At 49.4% G+C, this 27,593-nt stretch overlaps 1 protein-coding gene across 1 annotated transcript; it reads left to right on the top strand.

Moving 5' to 3' along the window:
- The first annotated feature begins 114 nt into the window (after positions 1-114).
- Positions 115-27,513, top strand: LOC118373890 (protein virilizer homolog). Its single transcript, XM_052512678.1, is given in 32 exon segments — positions 115-249; positions 7,515-7,563; positions 7,675-7,835; positions 7,949-8,068; positions 8,258-8,473; positions 11,684-12,405; positions 12,500-12,637; positions 12,815-13,041; positions 13,119-13,801; positions 14,507-14,589; positions 18,101-18,369; positions 18,371-18,491; positions 18,494-18,583; positions 18,675-18,698; positions 18,700-18,738; positions 18,740-18,832; positions 19,033-19,199; positions 19,201-19,263; positions 22,380-22,629; positions 23,691-23,766; positions 23,769-23,907; positions 24,040-24,172; positions 24,307-24,456; positions 24,552-24,706; positions 26,243-26,339; positions 26,454-26,617; positions 26,712-26,820; positions 26,823-26,844; positions 26,847-27,011; positions 27,014-27,052; positions 27,158-27,306; positions 27,445-27,513. Coding segments are annotated over 30 exon segments (4,854 nt in total). The 5' UTR covers positions 115-249; positions 7,515-7,563; positions 7,675-7,753.
- Positions 27,514-27,593: the final 80 nt, after the last annotated feature.

The following is a 27,593-nucleotide window of genomic DNA, read 5'->3' as shown; positions in this document are numbered from 1 at the left end:
AAATGAGGCCCCAGAGCTGTAATGTTCAGTTTGGCCTCATTCTCGCCGTGGTAGTTGGGCGATTTGTGAGGTAAAATCGTAACCAGACAGACCGGAACTCTCATGTGGCTGAAAGGGGGGCTGAGTGGTGATGTCATATCCTGTTCCTGTCTGTGTTTCCAGGGAGACATCGCCTCATTCCTTCCAGCTGGAGCTTTTCTTCAACAACCTCACTAAACCCAGCAGCGCCTGCTTCCACAGACTGGGCAGGTCAGTAACACTTTGTACATTCTATTTGAATTTAATGTGTTTGTGTAAAAGACATATACAACAGAAATGTACAATGTGGACCCAGAGGATAGCACTTAAAAGTATTCATTAAAGCACTTGTTTCCAAAGAGTGGTTCTCGACTATACCTCTACTTCTCTCAAGCTCTGTATCGCTCTCTCTCAACCTCTTCCTCTCTCTGTCTGTATCCCTCTCTCTCTACCTCTGTCTCTCTCTGTCTGTATCCCTCTCTCTCAACCTCTTCCTCTCTCTGTCTGTATCCCTCTCTCTCTACCTCTTCCTCTCTCTGTCTGTATCCCTCTCTCTCTACCTCTTCCTCTCTCTGTCTGTATCCCTCTCTCTCTACCTCTTCCTCTCTCTGTCTGTAATCCCTCTCTCTCTACCTCTTCCTCTCTCTGTCTGTATCCCTCTCTCTCTACCTGTCTCTCTCTGTCTGTATCCCTCTCTCTCTACCTCTTCCTCTCTCTGTCTGTATCCCTCTCTCTACCTCTTCCTCTCTCTGTCTGTATCCCTCTCTCTACCTCTTCCTCTCTGTCTGTATCCCTCTCTCTCTACCTGTCTCTCTGTCTGTATCCTCTCTCTCTCAACCTCTTCCTCTCTGTCTGTATCCCCCTCTCTCTACCTCTTCCCTCTCTGTCTGTATCCCTCTCTCTCTACCTCTTCCTCTCTCTGTCTGTATCCCTCTCTCTACCTCTTCCTCTCTCTGTCTGTATCCCTCTCTCTCTACCTGTCTCTCTCTGTCTGTATCCTCTCTCTCTACCTCTTCCTCTCTCTGTCTGTATCCTCTCTCTCTACCCCTGTCTCTCTCTGTCTGTATCCCTCTCTCTACCTGTCTCTCTCTGTCTGTATCCTCTCTCTCTACCTCTCTCTGTCTGTATCCCTCTCTCTCTACCTCTCTCTGTCTGTATCCCTCTCTCTACCTCTCTCTGTCTGTATCCCTCTCTCTCTACCTCTCTCTGTCTGTATCCCTCTCTCTCTACCTCTCTCTGTCTGTATCCTCTCTCTACCTCTCTCTGTCTGTATCCCTCTCTCTACCTCTCTCTGTCTGTATCCCTTTCTCTCTACCTCTACCTCTGTCTCTCTGTCTGTATCCTCTCTCTCTCTACCTCTACTTCTCTCAATCTCTGTATCCCTCTCTCTCAACCTCTGTCTCTCTCTGTCTGTATCCCTCTCTCTACCTCTTCCTCTCTGTCTGTATCCCTCTATCTCTACCTCTTCCTCTCTCTGTCTGTATCCCTCTCTCTCTACCTCTTCCTCTCTCTGTCTGTATCCCTCTCTCTCTACCTGTCTCTCTCTGTCTGTATCCTCTCTCTCAACCTCTTCCTCTCTCTGTCTGTATCCCTCTCTCTCTACCTCTTCCTCTCTCTGTCTGTGTCCCTCTCTCTCTACCTCTTCCTCTCTCTGTCTGTATCCCTCTCTCTACCTCTTCCTCTCTCTGTCTGTATCCCTCTCTCTCTACCTGTCTCTCTCTGTCTGTATCCCTCTACCTCTTCCTCTCTGTCTGTATCCCTCTCTCTCTACCCCTGTCTCTCTCTGTCTGTATCCTCTCTCTCTTCCTCTCTCTGTCTGTATCCCTCTCTCTACCTCTCTCTGTCTGTATCCTCTCTCTCTCTACCTCTCTGTCTGTATCCCTCTCTCTCTACCTCTCTCTGTCTGTATCCTCTCTCTCTACCTCTCTCTGTCTGTATCCCTCTCTCTCTACCTCTCTCTGTCTGTATCCCCTCTCTCTACCTCTGTCTGTATCCCTCTCTCTCTACCTCTCTCTGTCTGTATCCCTTTCTCTCTACCTCTACCTCTGTCTCTCTCTGTCTGTATCCCTCTCTCTCTACCTCTACTTCTCTCAATCTCTGTATCCCTCTCTCAACCTCTGTCTCTCTCTGTCTGTATCCCTCTCTCTCTACCTCTTCCTCTCTCTGTCTGTATCCCTCTCTCTCAACCTCTGTCTCTCTCTGTCTGTATCCCTCTCTCTCTACCTCTTCCTCTCTGTCTGTATCCACCTCTCTCTACCTCTTCCTCTCTCTGTCTGTATCCCTCTCTCTCTACCTCTTCCTCTCTCTGTCTGTATCCCTCTCTCTGTCTGTATCCCTCTCTCTCTACCTCTTCCTCTCTCTGTCTGTATCCCTCTCTCTGTCTGTATCCCTCTCTCTCTACCTCTCTCTGTCTGTATCCCTCTCTCTCTACCTCTCTCTGTCTGTATCCCTCTCTCTCTACCTCTCTCTGTCTGTATCCCTCTCTCTCTACCTCTCTCTGTCTGTATCCCTCTCTCTCTACCTCTCTCTGTCTGTATCCCTTTCTCTCTACCTCTACCTCTGTCTCTCTCTGTCTGTATCCCTCTCTCTCTACCTCTACCTCTGTCTCTCTCTGTCTGTATCCCTCTCTCTCTACCTCTCTCTGTCTGTATCCCTTTCTCTCTAATCTTCTGTCTCTCTCTGTCTGTATCCTCTCTCTCTACCTCTACCTCTGTCTCTCTCTGTCTGTATCCCTTTCTCTCTCTCTCTACCTCTGTCTCTCTCTGTCTGTATCCCTCTCTCTCTCTCTACCTCTCTCTGTCTGTATCCCTCTCTCTCTACCTGTCTCTCTCTGTCTGTATCCCTCTCTCTCTACCTCTTCCTCTCTCTGTCTGTATCCCTCTCTCTCTACCTCTTCCTCTCTCTGTCTGTATCCCTCTCTCTCTACCTCTTCCTCTCTCTGTCTGTATCCCTCTCTCTCTACCTGTCTCTCTCTGTCTGTATCCCTCTCTCTCAACCTCTTCCTCTCTCTGTCTGTATCCCTCTCTCTCTACCTCTTCCTCTCTCTGTCTGTATCCCTCTCTCTCTACCTCTTCCTCTCTCTGTCTGTATCCCTCTCTCTCTACCTCTTCCTCTCTCTGTCTGTATCCCTCTCTCTCTACCTGTCTCTCTCTGTCTGTATCCCTCTCTCTCTACCTCTTCCTCTCTCTGTCTGTATCCCTCTCTCTCTACCCCTGTCTCTCTCTGTCTGTATCCCTCTCTCTCTGTCTCTCTCTGTCTGTATCCCTCTCTCTACCTGTCTCTCTCTGTCTGTATCCCTCTCTCTCTACCTCTCTCTGTCTGTATCCCTCTCTCTCTACCTCTCTCTGTCTGTATCCCTCTCTCTCTACCTCTCTCTGTCTGTATCCCTCTCTCTCTACCTCTCTCTGTCTGTATCCCTCTCTCTCTACCTCTCTCTGTCTGTATCCCTCTCTCTCTACCTCTCTCTGTCTGTATCCCTCTCTCTCTACCTCTCTCTGTCTGTATCCCTTTCTCTCTACCTCTACCTCTGTCTCTCTCTGTCTGTATCCCTCTCTCTCTACCTCTACTTCTCTCAATCTCTGTATCCCTCTCTCTCAACCTCTGTCTCTCTCTGTCTGTATCCCTCTCTCTCTACCTCTTCCTCTCTCTGTCTGTATCCCTCTCTCTCTACCTCTTCCTCTCTCTGTCTGTATCCCTCTCTCTCTACCTCTTCCTCTCTCTGTCTGTATCCCTCTCTCTCTACCTGTCTCTCTCTGTCTGTATCCCTCTCTCTCAACCTCTTCCTCTCTCTGTCTGTATCCCTCTCTCTCTACCTCTTCCTCTCTCTCTGTCTGTATCCCTCTCTCTACCTCTTCCTCTCTCTGTCTGTATCCCTCTCTCTCTACCTCTTCCTCTCTCTGTCTGTATCCCTCTCTCTCTACCTGTCTCTCTCTGTCTGTATCCCTCTCTCTCTACCTCTTCCTCTCTCTGTCTGTATCCTCTCTCTACCCCCTGTCTCTCTGTCTGTATCCCTCTCTCTCTTCCTCTCTCTGTCTGTATCCCTCTCTCTGTCTGTATCCCTCTCTCTCTACCTCTCTCTGTCTGTATCCCTCTCTCTCTACCTCTCTCTGTCTGTATCCCTCTCTCTCTACCTCTCTCTGTCTGTATCCCTCTCTCTCTACCTCTCTCTGTCTGTATCCCTCTCTCTCTACCTCTCTCTGTCTGTATCCCTCTCTCTCTACCTCTCTCTGTCTGTATCCCTCTCTCTCTACCTCTCTCTGTCTGTATCCCTCTCTCTCTACCTCTCTCTGTCTGTATCCCTTTCTCTCTACCTCTACCTCTGTCTCTCTCTGTCTGTATCCCTCTCTCTCTACCTCTACTTCTCTCAATCTCTGTATCCCTCTCTCTCAACCTCTGTCTCTCTCTGTCTGTATCCCTCTCTCTCTACCTCTTCCTCTCTCTGTCTGTATCCCTCTCTCTCAACCTCTGTCTCTCTCTGTCTGTATCCCTCTCTCTCTACCTCTTCCTCTCTGTCTGTATCCATCTCTCTACCTCTTCCTCTCTCTGTCTGTATCCCTCTCTCTCTACCTCTTCCTCTCTCTGTCTGTATCCCTCTCTCTGTCTGTATCCCTCTCTCTACCTCTTCCTCTCTCTGTCTGTATCCCTCTCTGTCTGTATCCCTCTCTCTCTACCTCTGTCTGTATCCCTCTCTCTGTCTCTGTCTGTATCCCTCTCTCTCTACCTCTCTCTGTCTGTATCCCTCTCTCTACCTCTCTCTGTCTGTATCCTCTCTCTCTACCTCTCTCTGTCTGTATCCCTCTCTCTCTACCTCTCTCTGTCTGTATCCCTCTCTCTCTACCTCTCTCTGTCTGTATCCTCTCTCTACCTCTCTGTCTGTATCCCTCTCTCTCTACCTCTCTCTGTCTGTATCCCTCTCTCTCTACCTCTCTCTGTCTGTATCCCTTTCTCTCTACCTCTACCTCTGTCTCTCTCTGTCTGTATCCCTCTCTCTCTACCTCTACTTCTCTCAATCTCTGTATCCCTCTCTCTCAACCTCTGTCTCTCTCTGTCTGTATCCCTCTCTCTACCTCTTCCTCTCTCTGTCTGTATCCCTCTCTCTCTACCTCTTCCTCTCTCTGTCTGTATCCCTCTCTCTCTACCTCTTCCTCTCTCTGTCTGTATCCCTCTCTCTACCTCTTCCTCTCTCTGTATCCCTCTCTCTCAACCTCTTCCTCTCTCTGTCTGTATCCCTCTACTCTTCCTCTCTCTGTCTGTATCCCTCTCTCTCTACCTCTTCCTCTCTCTGTCTGTATCCTCTCTCTCTACCTCTTCCTCTCTCTGTCTGTATCCCTCTCTCTCTACCTGTCTCTCTCTGTCTGTATCCCTCTCTCTACCTCTTCCTCTCTCTGTCTGTATCCTCTCTCTCTACCCCTGTCTCTCTCTGTCTGTATCCCTCTCTCTCTTCCTCTCTCTGTCTGTATCCCTCTCTCTCTACCTCTCTCTGTCTGTATCCTCTCTCTCTACCTCTCTCTGTCTGTATCCCTCTCTCTACCTCTCTCTGTCTGTATCCCTCTCTCTCTACCTCTCTCTGTCTGTATCCCTCTCTACCTCTCTCTGTCTGTATCCCTCTCTCTCTACCTCTCTCTGTCTGTATCCCTCTCTCTCTACCTCTCTCTGTCTGTATCCCTCTCTCCTCTCTGTCTGTATCCTCTCTCTGTCTGTATCCCTCTCTCTCTACCTCTCTCTGTCTGTATCCTTTCTCTCTACCTCTACCTCTGTCTCTCTCTGTCTGTATCCCTCTCTCTCTACCTCTACTTCTCTCAATCTCTGTATCCCTCTCTCAACCTCTGTCTCTCTCTGTCTGTATCCTCTCTCTCAACCTCTGTCTCTCTCTGTCTGTATCCTCTCTCTCTACCTCTTCCTCTCTGTCTGTATCCCTCTCTCTCTACCTCTTCCTCTCTGTCTGTATCCATCTCTCTCTACCTCTTCCTCTCTCTGTCTGTATCCCTCTCTCTCTACCTCTTCCTCTCTGTCTGTATCCCTCTCTCTGTCTGTATCCTCTCTCTCTACCTCTTCCTCTCTCTGTCTGTATCCCTCTCTCTGTCTGTATCCCTCTCTCTCTACCTCTTCCTCTCTGTCTGTATCCCTCTCTCTGTCTGTATCCCTCTCTACCTCTCTGTCTGTATCCCTCTCTCTACCTCTCTCTGTCTGTATCCCTCTCTCTCTACCTCTCTCTGTCTGTATCCCTCTCTCTCTACCTCTGTCTGTATCCCTCCTCTCTACCTCTCTATGTCTGTATCCCTCTCTCTACCTCTCTGTCTGTATCCCTCTCTCTCTACCTCTCTCTGTCTGTATCCCTTTCTCTCTACCTCTACCTCTGTCTCTCTCTGTCTGTATCCCTCTCTCTCTACCTCTCTCTGTCTGTATCCCTCTCTCTCTCTCTCTACCTCTGTCTCTCTCTGTCTGTATCCCTCTCTCTCTACCTCTGTCTCTCTCTGTCTGTATCCCTCTCTCTCTACCTCTGTCTCTCTCTGTCTGTATCCCTCTCTCTCTCTACCTCTCTCTGTCTGTATCCCTCTCTCTCTACCTCTTCCTCTCTCTGTCTGTATCCCTCTCTCTCTACCTCTTCCTCTCTCTGTCTGTATCCCTCTCTCTCTACCTCTACCTCTGTCTCTCTCTGTCTGTATCCCTCTCTCTCTACCTCTACCTCTCTCTGTCTGTATCCCTTTCTCTCTCTCTCTACCTCTGTCTCTCTCTGTCTGTATCCCTCTCTCTCTACCTCTGTCTCTCTCTGTCTGTATCCCTCTCTCTCTACCTCTACCTCTGTCTCTCTCTGTCTGTATCCCTGTCTCTCTCTACCTCTCTGTCTGTATCCCTCTCTCTCTACCTCTTCCTCTCTCTGTCTGTATCCCTCTCTCTCTACCTCTGTCTCGCTCTGTCTGTATCCGTCTCTCTCTACCTCTACTTCTCTCAATCTCTGTATCCCTCTCTCTCTACCTCTTCCTCTCTCTGTCTGTATCCCTCTCTCTACCTCTACTTCTCTTCAGTATCCCTGTCTCTGTATCCCTCCTCTTCCTGTCCTCTGTTCCTCTGTCTGTTGCTCCTGCCCTCCCAATATCTGTCTATTTCTCTCTCCCCACCCCTCCCATTTTTCACTTCCCAGAATGTGTCTATAAAAATATTTGAGAGCTCAAGTCTCACCTGTAGAAGCTGTCAGGGCAGAGACCAATCTGTGACTACTGTCTTAGTCCTTGTTCACTCCGAGACGCGTCGCCAGACACTTAGCCTTGTTTCTGCACCTGCAGAATCACACACAACAGAATATGGAACCCAGAATGCCACATCGATCATTCCAACCGAGAACACAGGCACAACCTAATGTTAGTCAAGCGCTCACAGGCCGTTGTTCACCTGAGAGAGAACTTGCAGTACACCAGCCCCTCTACTGTAGCCTGCTCCACTACTAATGGAAATGTGATAATTCTGTCTCTCTTTCTCTCGCTGTCTCGTCCTTACAGTTTTGAATATGACGAAAACAAGTCCATCGTTTTCAGGCCCAATGGAAAGGTAAAGACTCCTTCCCCCTCTGTCTGTAGAAAGGTCACTGTTCTCTCTACAGGTGAACTGTGTTGTGTGTGTCGCTGTGTGTTTGTAATGGTGAGTGTGTGTGTTGTGTAGGTGAACACAGATGGTCTGGTGCTGCGTGGATGGTACACCAGTCTGACGGTGGCAGTGTACGGTACAGCAGAAAGGTCACATGGTCACGACCGGGACTCTCCCCCCACCTCCCCTCCCCCACCCCCAACAACAGACGGGCCTCAAGAGGATCATCAAACAAGGTGAGTAAAGACTCATAGTAGAGTTGCCAGGATACCACTATCACAATACTATCATATTTCCCATGGCAAAAAGGAAAACACAAGGTGGACTCAACTGTGTGTGTGTGTCTCAGAGTGGGATAAGGAGGAGCAGTATAATGGCAGTCCCCCCAGACCAGCTCCCAGAGGCCCCCGCACCCCTCCTGGACCGCCCCCACCAGATGATGATGATGAGGAGCCGGTCCCAGTGACCGGTAACACACACACTTCTCTGCGTCTCTATGTTCATCTCACAGGGACAGATTTAATACTGTATATTCAACTTGCTAACCTTGCCAAAAGAAGCGTTTCCATGTATTTGTGCAAGCTTGTATCTGTGTATACCTGATGCCCTCTTTGGTTGCCTTGATAACCGACTGTGGTGTCCATGGTGACTGTCTCAGTTGGAGTGGCCAAGGCGGAGCCGACTGAAAGAGGGGAGGACTACCTAGAGGCGGTCTCACCTGAGCGCAGCTCACTGCCTGCCGACGAACCTTACTCAGACGCCGAGCCTGAGGAAGAGGGCGAGGAGGAAGAGGATGAAGAGCCGGAAGAAGAGGACGATGCACGGACAGAGTGTAGCGCCCCTGAGGATGAGGAGGAAGAGGAGGAGGATGAGGGTGAGGAGGAGGAAGAGATGGAGGAAGGTAGGGGGCCTCCTGTGTGACCGCAGGACAGACAGTGTGTGTGTGCTCTGGCATGCTGCTCAGACCCCTCCACCCTACACCCTGTTCAGACCCCTATACCCTGTTCAGACCACTCAACCCTACACCCTGTTCAGACCCCTCAACCCTACACCCTGTTCAGATCCCTCAACCCTACACCCTGCTCAGACCCCTCAACTCTACACCCTTCTCAGACCCCTCAACTCTACACCCTGCTCAGACCCCTCAACTCTACACCCTGCTCAGACCCCTATACCCTGTTCAGACCCCTCAACCCTACACCCTGCTCGGACTCCTCAACCCCACACCCTGTTCAGACCCCTCAACCCTACACCCTGTTCAGACCCCTCAACCCTACACCCTGTTCAGACCCCTCAACCCTACACCCTGCTCAGACCCCTCAACCCTGCTCAGACTCCTCAACCCTACACCCTTCTCAAACCCCTCAACCCTACACCCTGCTCAGACCCCTCCACCCTGCTCAGACCCCTCCACCCTGCTCAGACCCCTCAACCCTACACCCTGTTCAGACCCCTCAACCCTACACCCTGCTCAGACCCCTCAACCCTACACCCTGCTCAGACCCCTCAACCATGCTCAGACTCCTCAACCCTACACCCTGCTCAGACTCCTCAACCCTACACCCTTCTCAAACCCCTCAACCCTACACCCTGCTCAGACCCCTCCACCCTGCTCAGACCCCTCCACCCTGCTCAGACCCCTCAACCCTACACCCTGCTCAGACCCCTCAACCATGCTCAGACTCCTCAACCATACACCCTTCTCAAACCCCTCAACCCTACACCCTGCTCAGACCCCTCCACCCTGCTCAGACCCCTCCACCCTGCTCAGACCCCTCAACCATACACCCTGCTCAGACCCCTCAACCATGCTCAGACTCCTCAACCATACACCCTGCTCAGACTCCTCAACCATGCTCAAACCCCTCAACCCTACACCCTGCTCAGACCCCTCCACCCTGCTCAGACCCCAACCCACCCTGCTCAGACCCCTCAACCCTACACCCTGCTCAGACCCCTCCACCCTGCTCAGACCCTCCACCCTGCTCAGACCCCTCAACCCTACACCCTGCTCAGACCCCTCCACCATGCTCAGACCCTCCACCCTCAGACCCTCAACCTACACCCTGCTCAGACTCCTCAACCCTACACCCTGCTCAGACCCCTCCACCCTGCTCAAACCCTTCCACCATACACCCTGCTCAGATCCCTCAACCCTACACCCTGTTCAGATCCCTCAACCCTACACCCTGCTCAGACCCCTCAACCCTACACCCTGTTCAGATCCCTCAACCCTACACCCTGCTCAGACCCCTCAACCCTACACCCTGTTCAGATCCCTCAACCCTACACCCTGTTCAGATCCCTCAACCCTACACCCTGCTCAGATCCCTCAACCCTACACCCTGTTCAGATCCCTCAACCCTACACCCTGTTCAGATCCCTCAACCCTACACCCTGTTCAGATCCCTCAACCCTACACCCTGCTCAGACCCCTCAACCCTACACCCTGTTCAGATCCCTCAACCCTACACCCTGATCAGACCCCTCAACCCTACACCCTGTTCAGATCCCTCAACCCTACACCCTGCTCAGACCCCTCAACCCTACACCCTGCTCAGACCCCTATTCCCTGTTCAGACCCCTCAACCCTACACCCTTCTCAGACCCCTACACCCTCAGGACCCCTACACCCTGCTCAGACCCCTACACCCTGAGGGAGTCAGACCAGGGTGTAGGGGCTCAGACGGGGTCAACCCTACACCCTGCTCAGACCCCTCCACCCTGAACAGACCTCCACCCTGCTGAGACAGGGTGTACCCTGCTGAGACCCCCTACACCCTGCTCAGACCCCTCAACCCTACACCCTGCTCAGACCCCTCAACCTGCTCAGACGCCTCAACCCTACACCCTGCTCAGACTCCCTCAACCCTACACCCTGCTCAGACCCTCAACCCTACACCCTGCTCAGACCTCTCCACCCTGCTCAGACCCCTCCACCCTTCTCAGACCCCTCAACCCTACACCCTGCTCAGACCCCTCAACCATGCTCAGACTCCTCAACCCCACACCCTGCTCAGACCCCTACACCCTGCTCAGACCCCTCAACCCTACACCCTGCTCAGACCCCTCAACCCTACACCCTGCTCAGACCTCTCCACCCTGCTCAGACCCCTCCACCCTTCTCAGACCCCTTAACCCTACACCCTGCTCAGACCCCTCAACCCTGCTCAGACCCCTCAACCCTACACCCTGCTCAAACCCCTCAACCCTACACCCTGCTCAGACCCCTCAACCCTACACCCTGCTCAGACCCCTCAACCATGCTCAGACCCCTCAACCCCATACCCTTCTCAGACCCCTCAACCCCACACCCTGCTCAGACCCCTCAACCCTACACCCTGCTCAGACCCCTATTCCCTGCTCAGACCCCTCAACCCTACACCCTGCTCAGACCCCTATTCCCTGCTCAGACCCCTCAACCCTACACACTGCTCAGACCCCTCAGACCTCTACACCCTGCTCAGACCCCTACACCCTGCTCAGACCCCTACACCCTGCTCAGACCCTCACACCCTGCTCAGACCCCTCAACCCCACACCCTGCTCAGACCTCTACACCCTGCTCAGACCCCTCAACCCTACACCCTGCTCAGACCCCTCAAACCCACACCCTGCTCAGACCTCTAGACCCTGCTCAGACCCCTACACCCTGCTCAGACCCCCTACACCCTGCTCAGACCCCTACACCCTGCTCAGACCCCTACACCCTGCTCAGACCCCTCAACCCTACACCCTGCTCAGACCCCTCAAACCCACACCCTGCTCAGACCTCTACACCCTGCTCAGACCCCTACACCCTGCTCAGTGCTGTTATAACCAGCCTAACCAGCTGTAATCATAAGGCTTAGAGCCATGGCTGTTGCTGCTGTAGTATCAGATTCCCTTACATGACAAACTAACTGTGCCTGTCTGCTGTGGTTCTTTAACATTCTTAACTATTGGTTGAGTGAACTGTAATTAATATTATTAATGTTTTATCACTTATGTGAGTGTTGTGAGGCCTTTTCTTTTGCTGTTTTTGTTGTTTTACAATATTTATTCCTCCCTCACCCTCCTTCTCTCACCCTCCCTCCTCTCTCCAGGTGATGATGGTTATGAGAAGATCAGTAGTGATGAGGATGACTTGGACAATGGGAGTTTTAAGCTGCCCAGTTTTGACATTGACTACACCCCTGAAGACCTGGCCTCTGTGCCCCCAGTCCAGTACGACCCCTATGAAAGAGAGCTACGCCCACTGCTCTACTTCACCCCTCCCTACAAGACCCGCTTCGACTCCCAGCTGGAGAGGGCTATGGGGGCTGTGTGTGTTGGTCCAGAGGGACCTGGAGGTGGAGAAGGGGCAGAGGCTGAGGTTGTTGCCCAGATGAGAGAGCTCCTGGCTGGGATAGGAGAGGACCGTGACTCCCGCTGGGTCACGGCCCTAGAGCATGCATCAGGGCTGCTCGCTAGAGGGCTGGGCTTTCTGATTGGACAGGGGGAATGGGAGGGGCCTATTGGAGCTCTGGTCCAATGGGCTCTCCAGGGTCTTAGCATGGAGATAGCTCTGACCCAACCCATTGCTCTAAACCTCAGGCAGCTGAAAGCTGGAGCTAAGCTGGCTTCCTGCTTGGCTGAGTGCCCACAGGGCCTCACTGCGCTGCTGCACGAGGGAGCCCTGGAGCTCCTACTGGAGCTGCTCCAGGTGGACCATGTGTCGTCCACACTGAAGCTGTGTATCCTAAGGGCTCTGGATGCTCTGACCAGTGCCCCCGCTGGCGTGGAGGCCTTCCTACAGGAGGGGGAGATAGAGAGGAGTGGATACCAGGTGAGAGGGGCCATAGACATACGGTACACATGAAGACCTTATAATAGAGAGGCTGCGTGTGTTTCTAACTGAGGTTGTGTGTTCCCCCCCGCAGCGGTTGGTGCAGCTGTTCCTGGGGGAGGAAACTGTGCGTGTGGTAACCGCGGGAAACGCCATTCTTCAGAAAGGCCACGCCTATGAGGTTATGACTGACCTGCAGAGGACAGCGGCAGCCTGGAGCGAGCCTCTGCAGGTAAGCACACACTGACTGGAGATCTGCGTTTTAAGAACAGGGTCTGATAAAGTTTCCCATTTCATAACCAGTTCCCAGTTCAGTGTGGAACTCTGGGGTTTCTATGACTGAGGTTCTACTGTCCATATAATTACTACAGTATATCAGTATATAAGAATTATCAGTGTTATATTTCAGGATGAGGGGGAGGAGCCTGACATAGCCATGGAGGAGGAGACCTCATTAGGCCCCTCCCCTGTCAGCGAGGCTGAGCTGGATAGGTTGGCTGGGGTTCTAGAAGAGTTACATCACCTTTTAGAGACCGCCCCCCACACCATGGTCCAGCCCCCTGGAAAGGCCTTCCCTACAACCGCACGCATTACTGGTCCACAGGAGAGAGACGACCCCTACCCTACACTGTACAGGTAGGTACAACACCGACACACGCACACACACACACACACAGTAATTTGTACTAATAACTCTCCCCCCCACCCCACAGGTACATGCATGCATGTCACTTCCTGGAGAGCTCGGCGGTGGTGTTGTCAGCAGCAGTGGCGGCAGGGCATACAGGTGTCACTCACGCCGTCAGGGAAGTCCTGCACTTTCTGTCTCTCACCCAATCAGGACTGCTGTTCATGCTGGCCCATCCCACGCCTACCAACCTGCTGCTCCGCCTCCTAGCAACCATTGCCGAGGTTGAGGGAGAGGAGCCTATGGTCACTGGGGGCGACGGCGGGTTCTCGGGCCCCGGATTGGGTGAAGAGGGTTTGGGGGTGTGGCTGATGCAGGCGCTGCATGCCCTCCAGAGCGTGTCTGAGCTGATGAGTCACGTGACTGCCGGCGGGGAGGGAGGGGTGGGGCTAGAGGAGGGGGACAGTGCGGAGGTACTGAGCATGCTCCATGCCCTCTACCTCATCACCTTCACACAGACTGGGAGGAGCGCTGTGGCCCACGTCTTCAGCCTGGAGAACAACCTCTCCTGTCTGGTTACGCTGCTGCAGCACCACAGCAAGGACGGACACGGGGAGGCCAAGGCCCGGAAGGCGGTGACCTATAACTATGCGTGTATGCTGGTGCTGATGGTGGTTCAGAACTCCAGTGATCTCCGTAACATGGAACAACACGCTGCTCCTCTACTCATCCTGGCCAAGGCTGATGACACCAACGCTAAACTACAGGGTGCGTAGCTCCTGACCCCTGACTATAACAACCTTAACCCCTAACCTCTGACCTATAACTCCAAACCAACCTAATCAACAATGGGTGAACTGGTAGTCCCTAAACCTTCATCTTAAAAATACTTCTACACCCAACTGTATCATTGTAATGACATAGCCCTACCCATCACCCCTTAGAAATATGTTGAAGGCCTCCCAAGTAGCGCAGCGGTCTATGGCACTGCATCGACGGATTCGATCCCAGGCTGCATCACAGTCGGCCGTGACCGGGAGACCCATGAGGCGGCGCACAATTGGCCCAGCGTCGTCCGGGTTAGGGGAGGGTTTGGCCGGCTGGGATTTCCTCGTCCTATCGCGCTCTAGCGACTCCTTGTGGCGGGCCGGGCACCTGCAAGCTGACTTCGGTCGCCAGCTGGACGGTGTTTCCTCCGACATGTTGGTGTGGCTGGCTTCCGGGTTAAGCGAGCGGTGTTTCAAGAAGCAGTGTGGGTCGTGTTTCGGAGGACACATGGCTCTCAACCTTCGCCTCTCCCGAGTCCGCAGGGGAGTTGCAGTGATGGGACAAGACCGTTACTGTCAATTGGATATTACGAAATTGGGGAGAAAAGTACCCCCCCAAAAAACGTGTTAAACTACTATTCAGAATTCCTTGCGAAGGTGAACTGCAACACTAAGTGATCCTGTCAGTGTTGGTGTTGTGTTCCAGAGCTGAGTCAGTGGCTGGAACCTCTGGACAAGGTGAAGTTGGAGATGGGCAGCATCCCCAGCCTCATAGACTACATCAAACAGGTGAGCCGTTACACTACATGTCCCCAAGGAGTGATAAAAAAATTATAATTATGAAACGCTTAACTTGTACCTGTGTTGTCCTCTGTAGTTACATGCCTTTCTTTGTTAGCTGAAATCCATACTTTTTCAATAAACGTTATTCAAAAACATCCACCGACTGTTTCCTTGTTGAGATTCAATTGACAAATGCTAATTTGCGCTGAGTTGCCATCTTAGAGCAACAGCAACGGGAAAACAGTCGGTGGTTGTATTTGATTAGTGTCCATACATGAAAAAGTATGGATTTCAGCTAACAAAGAAAGGCACGCAACTAAAGGACAAACATAGGTACACGGTAAGCGTTTCTAATCTATTTTATTCATATAGTCAGACCTAAATTCCACAAAGCATGGTCTCTGCACCACTCCTTGGTGGATTTCAGCAGAGACGCCCTTCACCATGGAGTCAGCTAGTTTGATTTGAATTATTAGGATCTTCAATGGCGACAGCTAGTCTTACTGGGGTCCCACTGGAGTTCCGACAGGGGTCCCACTCGGGTCCAACAGGGGTTTTCACGGGGGTTCCGACTGGGGTCTTATTGGGGTTCCGACTGGGGTCTTATTGGGGTTCCGACTGGGGTCTTACTGGGGTCCCAACTGAGGTCTTACTGGGGTTCCCACTCGGTTCCGACTGCGGTCTGACTGGGGTCTGACTGGTGTTCTGACTGGGGTCTTACTGGGGTTCCCACTCAGTTCCGACTGGGGTCCCGACTGGGGTCTGACTGGTGTTCTGACTGGGGTACGACACATAACAAAAAAGACATTTGAGACAAAAGACTTGACAATTTAAAAACATTAACGTGTGTGTGTGTGCGCATCGATTGGTTATACATACGTCAGTACATATGCACAACAAGTAGGTCACATGGGAGAGACCTTGTGCCGTGAGGTGTTGGTTTATTTGGTCTTTTCAACCAGGTTTATGCGGTTCACTTGTGCTGTATAAGATGGAAGGGAGTTATATGCAGTCATGGCTGTGTATAATACTGTACACTTCCTTGAATTTGTTTTGGACCTGGGGACTGTGAAAAGACCCTTGTGGCATGTCTGGTGGGGCGTGTGATTGTGTGTCAGTCCTGTGGTAAGTTGACTATGCAAACAATTTTGAATTTCCAACACAATGTTTGTTCTAAAAAACACTGTTCCTAGTGACGCAGTCAGTCTTTCTCAACTCTTAGCCAAGAGAGACTTAGCATAGTGTTAATATTAGCCCTCTGGTTACAATGAAGAGCAAGACGTGTCGCTCTGTTCTGGGCCAGCAGGAGCCTAACTAGGTCTTTCTTTGCAGCACTTGACCATATGACTGGACAATAATCAAGATAAGATACAACTAGAGCCTGTGGAGTGTGGTGTCAAAAAAGCATCTTTCCAACCAATGAATCTATGTTTTGACCATGACCGTTTACAATCTAAGGTAACACCAAGTAAATTAGTCACCTCTACTTGTTCAACAGCCACACCATTCATTACCAGATTCAGCTGAGGTCTAGAACTTAGGGAATGATGTGTATCAAGTTTAATGTTCTTAGTTTTAGAGATGTTCAGGACCAGTTTATTACTGGCCACCCATTCCTAAACAGACTGCAACTCTTTGTTAAGGGATTCAGTGACTTCATTAGCTGCGGTTGCTGATGCGTATACGGTTTAATCATCAGCATATATGGACACACATACTTTGTGTAATGCCAATGACAGGTCATTGGTAAAAAAGAAAACAGTAGAAGGCTTAGAGAGCTGCCCTGCGGTGTGAGAGAGAGAGAGAGAGAGAGAGAGAGAGAGAGAGAGAGAGAGAGAGAGAGAGAGAGAGAGAGAGAGAGAGAGAGAGAGACACAGAGAGAGAGAGACAGAGACAGAGAGAGAGAGAGAGAGAGAGAGAGAGACAGAGACAGAGACAGAGACAGAGACAGAGACAGAGACAGACAGACAGAGAGAGAGAGAGAGAGAGAGAGAGAGAGAGAGAGAGAGAGAGAGAGAGAGAGAGAGAGACTGTCTTTGTAAAGTATTCAGACCCCTTGAATTTTACGTTACCGCCTTATTCATCCTGTTTCCATTGATCATCCTTGATGTTTCTACAACTTGATTGGAGTCCACCTGTGGTAAATTCTATTGATTGGACATGATTTGGAAAGGCACACACCTGTCTATATAAGGTCCCACAGTTGACAGTGCATGTCAGAGCAAAACCAAGCCATGAGGTCGAAGGAATTATCCCTAGAGGTCCGAGACAAGACTGTGTCGAGGCACAGATCTGGGGAAGGGTACCAAAACATTTCTGTAGCATTGAAGGTCCCCAATAACACAGTGGCCTCCATCGTTCTTAAATGGAAGAAGTTTGTAACCACCAAGACTCTTCCTAGAGCTGGCCTCGCGGCCAAACTGAGCAATCGGGGAAGAAGGGCTTTCGTCAGGGGAGGGAAACCAAGAAACCGATGGTCACTCTGATAGAGCTCCAGAGTTCTTCTGTGGAGATGGGAGAACCTTCCAGAAGGACAACCATCTCTGCAGCACTCCACCAATCAGTTATTTATGGTAGAGTGGCCAGACGAAAGCCACTCCTCAGTAAAAGGCACATGACAGCCCGTTTGTAGTTTACCAAAAGGTACCTACAGACTCTCAGACCATGAGAAACAAGATTCTCTGCTCATGAAACAAGATTCTCTGCTCTAGATTGAACTCTGTGGCCTGAATGCCAAGCCTCAAGTCTGAGGAAACCTGGCACCATCTCTGCTGTGAAGCATGGTGGTGGCATCATCATGCTGTGGGGATGTTTTTCAGCATCTGAGACTGGGAGACTAGTCAGGATCGAGGGAAAGATGAACAGAGCATACCTGCTCCAGAGCACTCAGGACCAGACTGTGGAGAAGGTTGACCTTCCTACAGGACAACAACTCTACAAAACAGCCATGACAATGCAGGAGTGGCTTCGGGACAAGTCTCTGAATGTCCTTGAGTGGCCCAGCCAGAGCCCGGACGGAACCCAATCAACATCTATGGAGAGACTGGAAAATAGCTGTGCAGCAATGCTCCCAATTCAACCTGCAGAGCTTGGAGGTCTGTAGAGAAGAATGGGAGAAACTCCCCAAATACAGGTGTGCCAAGCTTGTAGTGTCATACCTAAGAAGACTCGAGGCTGTAATCTCTGCAAAAGGTGCTTCAACAAAGTACTGAGAAAAGGGTCTGAATACTTATGTAAATGTGATATTTCATTTATTACTTTTGTAATATATATTTTCAATGTTTATTTTTTTTAAACTGTTTTTGCTTCGTCACTATGGGGTATTGTGCGTAGATTGAGGGGGAAAAACGATTTTATCAATTTTAGAATAAGGCTGTAAAGTAACAAATGTGGAAAAAGTCAAGGGGTCTGAATACTTTCCGAATGCACTGTGTGTGGCTGATGTAATGTGTATTATTGGTCATATTACTAACAGAAAAGCCATTCTGTCCTGTCTGTCCCGTGTGTGTCCCTGTAGAACGTCCAGAACGTGTTGACTCTAGAAGGAAGTGGACTGATCTCTGCTCTGAGGGTCCTCTGCCAGATCGCCTGTCCACCTCCCGCCGTAGAGGCTCAGCAGAGAGATCTGAAGTGGAGTCTAGCAGGGGTGCAGTTGTTTTCTGGGGAGGGCTTGGACACGTGTGTTTGTGTGCTCCAGAAGCTGTGTAGCGTGCTGCTGCCTGCCTGGCGTGTGCACGGACACATGGGACCCACCCACAGCGCTGTATGATCCTTGGCGTGTGCGCAACACGCTAAGGCTGCTGCGGACCATGCTAACAGAGCTGTTGCGCAGCGGGGCCTTCCAGTTCAGGGACACGCGTGTGGCGAGCACGTTGGTGACTCTACACATGGTCGTGTGTTCAGCCCCGTGGCCTCTGAACGTCTAGACTGGGAGGAGACCAGAGTTCAGGCCCTCATCGTAGATGTGCTGCTCACCTTCACACAGGGAGTCAGCGAACAGGTAGAGCTCTTTCTGATTGACCTTTAACATAATGTTGTGTGTGTGTGTGTGTTGCGTGCGTGTAATAAATTGGGTATCATTTCCCCTGTAGATGACCCACACAGAGGAGACTCTGCTCCAGTAACACATGGTCTCTGATGCTGAAGGAGGTGTTAGAGCTCTCTACTGAAAGCACCAGAGGGACTCTTCTCTGGCCTCACCCTGCTGTCTGAACTGCTGCCACTTCCCCTGCCCATGCAGAGCACGCAGGTACACACACACACACACACACACCTGCTGCTTCTCATGTTGCTACAGCCATCATCAGCAACAGTCTGGAGGTCGTTGGATTGACACTTAACAAACTAATCAATGCATGAGGATTGAAAGCTGTAGGACTTTCATGTTGGAAACATCTAAACCGAAGGGAAACAGATTTCTAGTTGTGTGTTGTGCTGGTCCCCCTCCAGGTGATCTCTGTCCAGGACGTGGCTGTAGCGTTGAACACCAGGAAGTTGTGGAGCATGCACCTGCGGGTGCAGTGGGGTGTGTTTGCGGACGTCCTCGGTGTGTGTGGAACTAGCTGTCCTCCGCTGCTGGCCATGCTGCGGCGTGTGTGTGTCCAGCTGGCTGACCTCGTCTCCCACCGCCACCCTCATCATGAAGACCCTGCTGGAATTCCTGCTGGGGGAACTACAGCCGTAAGACAGTCGCAAACACACCCTTATGCACCTCTTGAACTAAGATGGCAAGCCAAATAAATCCCAAATTGGCTTTGGATAATATTTCATGTCCATATTAGAACCACCATCAAATTTTTTAATATATTTTTTGCTACCTTCTCTGATGGTATGTGTGGTTGTGTTTTTGATTTCGGTATGTGTGGTTGTGTTTTGATTTCGGTATGTGTGGTTGTGTTTGTGATTTCGTATGTGTGGTTGTGTTTGTGATTTCGGTATGTGTGGTTGTGTTTTGATTTCGGTATGTGTGGTTGTGGTTTTAATTTGGGTATGTGTGATTGTGGTTTTGATTTCGGTATGTGTGGTTGTGGTTTTGATTTCGGTATGTGTGATTGTGGTTTTGATTTCGGTATGTGTGATTGTGGTTTTGATTTCAGTATGTGTGATTGTGGTTTTGATTTCTGGTATGTGTGGTTGTGTTTGTGATTTCGGTATGTGTGATTGTGGTTTTGATTCCGGTATGTGATTGTGGTTTTGATTTCTGTATGTGTGGTTGTGGTTTGATTTGGGTATGTGTGATTGTGGTTTTGATTTCGGTATGTGTGATTGTGGTTTTGATTTCGGTATGTGTGATTGTGGTTTTGATTTCGGTATGTGTGGTTGTGTTTGTGATTTCGGTATGTGTGATTGTGGTTTTGATTCCGGTATGTGTGGTTGTGTTTGTGATTTCGGTATGTGTGATTGTGGTTTGATTCCGGTATGTGTGATTGTGGTTTTGATTTCGGTATGTGTGGTTGTGGTTTTGATTTCGGTATGTGTGATTGTGGTTTTGATTTCGGTATGTGTGATTGTGGTTTTGATTTCGGGTATGTGTGATTGTGGTTTTGATTTCGGTATGTGTGGTTGTGTTTGTGATTTCGGTATGTGTGATTGTGGTTTTGATTCCGGTATGTGTGGTTGTGGTTTTGATTTGGTATGTGTGATTGTGGTTTTGATTTCGGTATGTGTGGTTGTGTTTGTGATTTCGGTATGTGTGATTGCGTTTTGATTTCGGTATGTGTGGTTGTGGTTTTGATTTCGGTATGTGTGGTTGTGGTTTTGATTCCGGTATGTGTGGTTGTGGTTTTGATTTGGTATGTGTGATTGTGGTTTTGATTTCGGTATGTGTGGTTGTGTTTGTGATTTCGGTATGTGTGATTGCGTTTTTGATTTCGGTATGTGTGGTTGTGGTTTTGATTTCGGTATGTGTGGTTGTGGTTTTGATTTCGGTATGTGTGGTTGTGGTTTTGATTTGGGTATGTGTGGTTGTGTTTGTGATTTGGTATGTGTGGTTGTGTTTTTGATTTCGGTATGTGTGATTGCGGTTTTGATTTCGGTATGTGTGGTTGTGGTTTTGATTTCGGTATGTGTGGTTGTGGTTTTGATTATGGCATGTGTGGTTGTGTTTGTGATTTCGGTATGTGTGGTTGTGTTTTTGATTTCGGTATGTGTGGTTGTGGTTTTGATTTCGGTATGTGTGGTTGTTGTTTTGATTTCGGTATGTGTGGTTGTGGTTTTGATTTCGGTATGTGTGGTTGTGGTTTTGATTTGGTATGTGTGGTTGTGGTTTTGATTTCGGTATGTGTGATTGTGGTTTTGATTTGTGGTATGTGTGGTTGTGTTTGTGATTTCGGTATGTGTGATTGTGGTTTTGATTTCGGTATGTGTGATTGTGGTTTTGATTTCGGTATGTGTGGTTGTGTTTGTGATTTCGGTATGTGTGGTTGTGTTTGTGATTTCGGTATGTGTGATTGTGGTTTGATTTCGGTATGTGTGATTGTGGTTTTGATTTCGGTATGTGTGGTTGTGGTTTTGATTTCGGTATGTGTGGTTGTGTTTGTGATTTCGGTATGTGTGGTTGTGTTTTTGATTTCGGTATGTGGGTTGTGTTTTTGATTTCGGTATGTGTGGTTGTGGTTTTGATTTCGGTATGTGTGGTTGTGGTTTTGATTTCGGTATGTGTGGTTGTGGTTTTGATTTCGGTATGTGTGGTTGTGGTTTTGATTTCGGTATGTGTGGTTGTGGTTTTGATTTCGGTATGTGTGGTTGTGGTTTTGATTTCGGTATGTGTGATTGTGGTTTTGATTTCGGTATGTGTGATTGTGGTTTTGATTTCGGTATGTGTGATTGTGGTTTTGATTTCGGTATGTGTGGTTGTGGTTTTGATTTCGGTATGTGTGGTTGTGGTTTTGATTTCGGTATGTGTGATTGTGGTTTTGATTTCGGTATGTGTGATTGTGGTTTTGATTTCGGTATGTGTGATTGTGTTTGTGATTTCGGTATGTGTGATTGTGGTTTTGATTTCGGTATGTGTGGTTGTGTTTGTGATTTGGTATGTGTGATTGTGGTTTTGATTTGGTATGTGTGATTGTGGTTTTGATTTCGGTATGTGTGGTTGTGGTTTTGATTTCGGTATGTGTGGTTGTGGTTTTGATTTTGGTATGTGTGGTTGTGGTTTTGATTTTGGTATGTGTGGTTGTGGTTTTGATTTCGGTATGTGTGGTTGTGGTTGTGATTTCGGTATGTGTGGTTGTGGTTTTGATTTATATGTGTGGTTGTGGTTTTGATTTCGGTATGTGTGGTTGTGGTTTTGATTTCGGTATGTGTGGTTGTGTTTGTGATTTCGGTATGTGTGGTTGTGGTTTTGATTTCGGTATGTGTGGTTGTGGTTTTGATTTGGTATGTGTGGTTGTGGTTTTGATTTGGTATGTGTGGTTGTGGTTTGATTTCGGTATGTGTGGTTGTGGTTTTGATTTCGGTATGTGTGGTTGTGGTTTTGATTTGGTATGTGTGGTTTTGATTTCGGTATGTGTGGTTGTGGTTTTGATTTCGGTATGTGTGGTTGTGGTTTTGATTTGTATAATGTGTGGTTGTGGTTTTGATTTCGGTATGTGTGGTTGTGGTTTTGATTTCGGTATGTGTGGTTGTGGTTTTGATTTCGGTATGTGTGGTTGTGGTTTTGATTTCGGTATGTGTGGTTGTGGTTTTGATTTCGGTATGTGTGGTTGTGGTTTTGATTTCGGTATGTGTGGTTGTGGTTTTGATTTCGGTATGTGTGTTGTGGTTTTGATTTCGGTATGTGTGGTTGTGGTTTTCAGTGTGGAGGGTAAGAGTCCCGGTTGGGGGCAGGTCCTGCGTCTCCTCTCTCTATTCGACACCCTGGTTTCCCAGAGAGCCTGTAAGATTGCAACGTTACACTTGCTCTCTGGCTCCACCCCTGGAGATGAGCAATTGGCTGATGTCTTCCCCCTGCTACTGTCCCTATTGGTTCCCGCTGCTGACCACACCCTGCCACAACAGCACTGTGCAGAGCTGGTGGGAACTGTCCTGCAGTCACTGTGTGACCAGGTAACACACGAAGCACCTGGTATTGTATGAAGCTAATGCACTTCATCCACTAGCTGATAACAATGGAGCGGTATGGGGTGAATTGGTTGCGTATTATATTCATAAACATGTAGGTCTTGGTGGATGCTCTTTAGTCTGAACTATGTGTCAGACTAGCAGGGGTCATATATCAGGCTGAGCCAGGTAAGAGGGAGCGGTAGAGGGATAGAGAAAGGTGTTTAACCCCATCAGTCCCAAGACATTGATCTGACTTTCATTTATCTGCATGTCCAGCTGTTATATTTAGTCTCACAATGAAGTGTTTTACCATGTTCTTTTCAGGACAACCAGGGCTACAAGTAGAACACCTAACTATTTGACATAAACAGTTGCATTCTTGAGTTTTATTGACAGTTCAAAACTCGATAGAAATGTAGTTATAAGAATGCTCTAAGTACAGAAATGGTTTGCTCACTGGAAAAATGAATATCTAACTAGTCAGTGACAACTGTTCAGAGTTTATAACAGCGACTATGTGAGCTTATCACAGTGTTATAGACACTATGTCCTGGGATTTACTATGGTCGTCTATGTAGAAGAACCCCTTAGTGTTATAGACACTATGTCCTGGGATTCACTATGGTCGTCTATGTAGAAGAACCCCCTTACAGTGTTATAGACACTATGTCCTGGGATTTACTATGGTCGTCTATGTAGAAGAACCCCTTAGTGTTATAGACACTATGTCCTGGGATTTACTATGGTCGTCTATGTAGAAGAACCCTTACAGTGTTATAGACACTATGTCCTGGGATTCACTATGGTCGTCTATGTAGAAGAACCCTTACAGTGTTATAGACACTATGTCCTGGGATTTACTATGGTCGTCTATGTAGAAGAACCCCTTTACCTTCTGACGACTCTTGTGTAGTTTATGAGCATCAGAGACTAAACATGTTATGTGTTTGTATTCCTGACAGTCAGCCTTTTGCCAAGCATCTCAAATCATTCTGACTCTACAGATGTTTTTGTAAACGGTGGGACTCATTGGGTTAACTCTGCTGTGTGTGTGTGTGTGTTAGGACATCTCTCTGGTGGTGCCCCACCCAGCCGAGGGGTGTGTGTCAGAGGCTGAGCAACTGGCCAATGCCCTGCCAGGACGGAAATGATCTCATCAGTGTGCGACTCTCTGATGGAGGTTTTGGGGAACGGAGAGAGCAGTGCCGCTCTGCTCCTCACCTGTCTCAGGACACTCATGTTCCTCACAGAACATGACTATGGACTCTACCACCTCAAAGGGTACACACACACTCCTCACTACCAGGAATTTAGATCAATGCAAGTGTAGCATGTGTATATAGACAATAGTAGTGGTTACAGCACTGAACCCTGTGGAACACCGAATTCAACTTTAAAGATGTGTGTTTTTAGGGCTATGAAGAAGCACAGTGCCAGTGTGTGTGCTCTGTTGAAGAGACAGGTGTTCTCCTTCAGGAAAGACTCGGCTGAACTCCTCTCTGCTCTGCTGGACTTCCTACGACAGATCCTCAACACTGACCCTCTGGTAAAACCCCAAACAAGTCCATTTCAACATGATCAACCATTATCCAGTCAATCATTATCTGCCGATGGGAAGGCCGATCCGCCCGGATTACATTAATCATCGTCTCTGTCACTCTCTCTTTTTCTCATACCCAGGGTTGCTGTGGGGAGGAGAGTGGAGGGGAAGAGTCCGGGCTGGTCCCGCCCCCAAGGTCTGTGGCTCTGACTGGGTCAGAGATGAAGGCTCTGCTGCAGTGGGAGGAGGCTGACACACACCCTCTAAACACACTAGAGAAACACATCACGGTACACACACTCACACTTTGTGCATAGTAATGATTATAAATGCAAATCTCTGGTCGGAAGTAGTGGAAGTAACTGTTGTGTGTGTGTGTGTGTAGAAGCTGTGCAAGGAGGAGGATTCATTGGAGACCCTGTTGGAGAATGTGATTGGTCTGCGACAGACGCTGGAGAGCACTATGGACACATCTTCTCCCCCTGAGACAGAGCCCACTCTACCCAATCCTGACACGTTATTGGCCCAGTTCAACCACAGGTACCGCCCACTGACACTATTGGCCCAGTTCAACCACAGGTACCGCCCACTGACACTATTGACCCAGTTCAACCACAGGTACCGCCCACTGACACTATTGGCCCAGTTCAACCACAGGTACCGCCCACTGACACTATTGGCCCAGTTCAACCACAGGTACCGCCCACTGACACTATTGGCCCAGTTCAACCACAGGTACCGCCCACTGACACTATTGGCCCAGTTCAACCACAGGTACCGCCCCACTGACACTATTGGCCCAGTTCAACCACAGGTACCGCCCACTGACACTATTGGCCCAGTTCAACCACAGGTATCGCCCACTGACACTGTTGGCCCAGTTCAACCACAGATACCGCCCACTGACACTATTGGCCCAGTTCAACCACAGGTATCGCCCACTGACACTGTTGGCCCAGTTCAACCACAGATACCGCCCACTGACACTATTGACCCAGTTCAACCACAGGTATCGCCCACTGACACTGTTGGCCCAGTTCAACCACAGGTACCGCCCACTGACACTATTGGCCCAATAGATACCGTTAAAGCTACAGTATGTAACTTTTTGTGCAAGCTGAACAAATTCACATAGAAATGTGAGTTATAGATCTGCCATTCTCACTGAACGCATGTCTAGAAGCGGTAGGTCTGTTATATGTGCGCTATTTTTATGCTTCCAGTTCTTAAATTTAATTTTTGCATCTTTTACTTTTGGTTTTTTGCACACCAGCTTCAAACAGCAGAAACAGTCATGGAAGATATATTTCACTTAAGCAATAAGGCCCGAGGGGGTGTGGTATATGTCCAATATCAAATCAAAGTTTATTTATCATGTGCGCCGAATACAACAGGTGTAGAGTGAAATGCTTACTTACAGGCTCTAACAAATAGTGTGGGAAAAAAGGTGTGTATGTGTGTAGGTAAGTAAAGAAATAAAACAACAGTAAAAGACATTTGAAAATAACAGCAGTGAGGCTATATACAGACACCTGTTAGTCAGGCTTATTGAGGTAGTATGTACATGTAGGTATTGTTAAAGTTACTATGCATATATGATGAACAGAGTAGCAGTAGTGTAAAAGAGGGTTGGTGGGTGGTGGGACACAATGCAGATAGCCCGGTTAGCCAATGTGTGGGAGCACTGGTTGGTCGGGTCAATTAAGATAGGATGTACATGAATGTATAGTTAAAGTGACTGCATATAAGATAAACAGAGAGTAGCAGCAGCGTAAAAGAGGGGTTGGGGGGGGCACACATGCAAATAGTCTGGGTAACCATTTGATTAGCTGTACAGGAGTCTTATGGCTTGGGGGTAAAAACTAGTGACCAGGAAATGACAGAGAGATTTCTGCATAGTGCACCTTTTAACAAAAAATTCAATTTTAATCAACTGTTTTTAAATTATGGCCTGTATGAACTCAATCTGTTTGGGGAATTTGGCTTGTCTTGAATGACCCACTGACATGCTATGGACCCAGTTTTGACCCGAAGCTGTGTGGGTCCTGTTCTGACTGTCTGTGTTCTCTCCTGCAGGACGGTGTTTGTGTTGTCAGAGGTGTTGGATGAGCAGCTGAAGGCTCTGTGGTTCTCCCCCTTCCACACCGACGACATGGAGGCTGAAGTAGACATGGTGAGACACCTGGGTGTTGTGTGTGTGTGTGTGTGTGTGTGTGCGTGTGCGTGTGCGTGTGCGTGTGTGTGTGTGTGTGTGTGTGTGTGTGTGTGTAAACCTCTCTGTCTCTAGGTGAAGGTGGACCTGCTAGGCCTGGCCCAGGAGTGTTGTCCAGAGTTGGACCTGAAGTCAGAGCTGGAACGCTCCTTCCTGTCTGAGCCTTTGTCTCCCAGTCATACCAAAACTAACAAGGGCTTCAGGCTGGGCAAGCACAAACACGAGACCTTCATCACCAGGTACACACACTTTTATCATCTTCAGGTACATAATGTGATTGTATGTGACCCACATGTTAAAAAGATGCCTGTGTCGTCCTCTTCCTCTCTGCAGTGGTAAGTCAGACTACATCGAGCCAGCTAAGAGAGCCCACATGATGGCTGCTCCTCGCGGTCGAGTAGGGGAGCTTCGGGGACAGCCCTTTCGCTCCAACGACATCTTCCTCGCCAGCGCAAACAGAACACTTCGCGCCTCCCAGCATGCACGTGGATGACTTTGTGGCGGCGGAGTTTAAAGATGTTGGGACTCCCTGGGCCTGTTGCCCCAAGCGACCCCTAAGAGCTCCCCAAACCCCCACCAGAGGCCTGTTCACTGGGAACAGAGGCAGGGCTGCTTTCCACAGCCAGCAGACACGCTTTTCACCCCACCGCAGCCTAAAGGAGTGCTGCTGTCTGGTATGTTGACACACACACAAACAGATCGCTGTAAACTAACAAGTGGGTCTGTTGTCTTTTAAAGAAACTTTGACTAACATGTCTTCCCATCCCCCTCCCTTCTAGGTAACTATAATGCCCGCCGTGAGGGTGGGCGAGGTGGCACGTCATGGAGTGGTCCGTTGCCACCGGTTACCCTGAGAGGAACATACAGTGATGCCAGAGGCGGGCAGAGCAACTTTACACGCGGTCCCCTGCCCTCACGCCAGCAGCCTGTACACACATACTCGTATGGACACGTACATACTGTATAAGCACACATACATATTCAGAGAACAACATGAATATAAGATAATACTTTCATGCACAAATTACTGATGGTCACCCTTGTTCTTCTCGCTCCCTCTTTCCAGGTGCATATCGCCTGGCTCCGCGGGACCGCGCCCCTCGAGGTCGTGGGGGTACAGGCCTATCGTGGCTGAGTCAGGGAGGAGGAGGGGGGAGGGGTCCCAGGGGGAAGTTTAGCGGTGGGGGAGGCAGCGGGAGGAGGGAGGGGACGACA

The sequence above is a fragment of the Oncorhynchus keta genome, unplaced genomic scaffold (assembly GCF_023373465.1).
Source record: "Oncorhynchus keta strain PuntledgeMale-10-30-2019 unplaced genomic scaffold, Oket_V2 Un_contig_9055_pilon_pilon, whole genome shotgun sequence".
Lineage (NCBI taxonomy): Eukaryota > Metazoa > Chordata > Actinopteri > Salmoniformes > Salmonidae > Oncorhynchus > Oncorhynchus keta.
The sequence above is the reverse complement of the archived record's forward strand: the minus strand, read 5'-3'. Positions and strand labels throughout refer to the sequence as shown.